Source organism: Physcomitrium patens, chromosome 11 (assembly GCF_059467195.1).
Source record: "Physcomitrium patens ecotype Gransden chromosome 11, ASM5946719v1, whole genome shotgun sequence".
NCBI lineage: Eukaryota > Viridiplantae > Streptophyta > Bryopsida > Funariales > Funariaceae > Physcomitrium > Physcomitrium patens.
In genome coordinates this window covers 6,125,854-6,127,990 of record NC_143420.1, presented here as the reverse complement: position 1 = coordinate 6,127,990, position 2,137 = coordinate 6,125,854, and the positions used below count along the sequence as shown (strand labels likewise).

Sequence of the window (2,137 nt, the reverse complement as noted above, 5' to 3'; positions counted from 1 at the left end):
TGCTTAAGAGCCTATGATCCATTAAATTGATAGCAACCTATACTTCACGGAACATATTCCCAACGAGAGGATCAAGGGTACGGTTTCATACTATGTGGGACTTCGTAAGGATAACATTGCAAAAATGCAATACCTGCACGGAATTGGGAATCACATGTCCTCGAGAACCGTAACTATCTCCACTGCGAAGCGACTACTGGTACCAATCAGAAATAGTTGATGTTCACTATCCAATTCATGCATGCCGATTACACTCAATCCTGCCAATTGGTCAACACATAACTCAACATCAAAGCGGTATGTTCATGAGAATTTACAAGATAGCTAGGTAATATAGTCTCACGAAAATTGAAATTGAACGGATTCTCTTACTCTTTAATAGAAAAAGGTGGAGAATTTCCCGCGAGCTGGCAGAGGGTATTACGCGTAAACATACAGAGGAAAAGCTTTGAAGAATTACAATGATTTTTTACCATAAACATGGGCTACCATTACAGCATGTCCGAGAGCGATTTACAAAGGGAGGCGCTTAGTCTAAGTCATTCGGCTAAACCAGCGCATTCAATGTACGAGATTATGCAGAAACTTTCTTTGCGGTGACAGCATTGCAGATTGTGGCGAACTCAGGTCCTTTCAATGAGGCTCCACCGACAAGGAAACCATCAATATCTTCTTGCTTGGCAAGCTCGGCACTGTTAGCTCCGTTCACAGAACCACCGTAAATAATGCGAGTCGCAGAGGACACCTCTGGCGAGATCTTGTCACTCAACCACGATCGAATGGCGCTGTGCACCTCCTGCGCTTGCTGAGGAGAGGCAACTTTGCCAGTTCCAATGGCCCACACTGGTTCGTAGGCAATCACCACCTTCGACCAATCTGAGATCTCATCGGCATATGCTTGCAGCTGCTCAAACACAACATCTGTGGTACGGCCGGCTTCGCGCTCCTCGAGCAACTCTCCAACGCAAGCAATCAATCCCAAGCCTTTGGACAATGCGTACGCGCTCTTCTTCCCAACGGTTGAATTCGACTCGCCAATGACGTGTCGGCGCTCAGAGTGGCCCTGAATTACCCACTTCACACCGACATCGACCAGCTGGTCGGCGCTAATCTCACCAGTGAAGGCTCCTCCCTTGCCGACCCAAGAGTTCTGAGCGGAGACCTCAATGCGGTCCGTCAAAGACCCGACCACCTGGCTGATATACAAAAACGGGGGAGCGACGACGACATCAACGTCGTCCTCAATTTGGGCACTGTTCAAATCCTCCACGAGCTTCTTGATCGACTCAGTTGTGCCATTGCACTTCCAGTTCCCGCCAACGAAAAACTTCCCGGCCCCAGTCATGGTGACGACACCTCTGTGCCCCTTCCCCTCACTCTGCATCACCTCATTACCTCCCTCGAATCAGAAAAGGAAAAAAAAACCATCACACAATCCACCGATTCACAGAAAAGAAGCGCGTCAAATCAAATTCCCGTCCAGCGAAATCCGAATCCCGTCCACCGAGAAATCAAGAAACTCAACAACCGCGCATCCCTCACGTGCACTGCTCAAAGCAATCCAACCACAATGAATTCAACCACAATAGAACATCCATTCTGACACTCCACAGACCTCCACCACATGGAATTACGCCAAATTCAAGCTTACCAAAGAGAAGACGACACCGAAAGCGGGAGACGAAGCGGGAGCAAGAGGGAGGCGACGGAGGCCGGAGAAGGCAGGGGCAGACGCGAGGGGAGCAGAAAAAGAAGCAGCGATAGCTGATCTGAGTCGGCAGACAGCCATTGCCATGGCGATGGAGGTGGGTGGGGGGGGGGTCTTGTTCTTCTTCAAGAGTCCAAGGCCAGCACGGGGTGCGAGATGATTCCCGACGATGCCCGGCATCACGCTACTCACTCTCACACACGCTCCATCCTAACCCACGCTGCAGGGAGCGAATGATGCCGACGTCCAGGGCACAAAATATCTGGCACAGCGGGGATTGGGTGGCGGGGAGGCCGTGCCTGCCGCCACGGGGCTACCGTGCGGCTGCGGGCGGCTCGATGGTGCACTTTCTCTTATCTTGGGCATCGCCCACCACGCTTCTGAGGTTCACCGTGGCCCTCATCCGTTGGCCTTCGCGCCGCGGGGGGT

General features: G+C 51.7%; 1 protein-coding gene across 1 annotated transcript; it reads right to left on the bottom strand.

Moving 5' to 3' along the window:
* Nucleotides 1-447: 447 nt before the first annotated feature.
* LOC112288984 (triosephosphate isomerase, chloroplastic) lies at nucleotides 448-1,787 on the bottom strand. The gene is made up of 2 exons (XM_024533805.3): nucleotides 1,652-1,787; nucleotides 448-1,378 (listed from the first exon to the last, which is right to left on the bottom strand). The coding sequence occupies exon 2, from the start codon at nucleotides 1,343-1,345 to the stop codon at nucleotides 575-577; it is 771 nt and encodes a 256-aa protein (XP_024389573.2). The 5' UTR covers nucleotides 1,346-1,378; nucleotides 1,652-1,787; the 3' UTR covers nucleotides 448-574.
* Nucleotides 1,788-2,137: the final 350 nt, after the last annotated feature.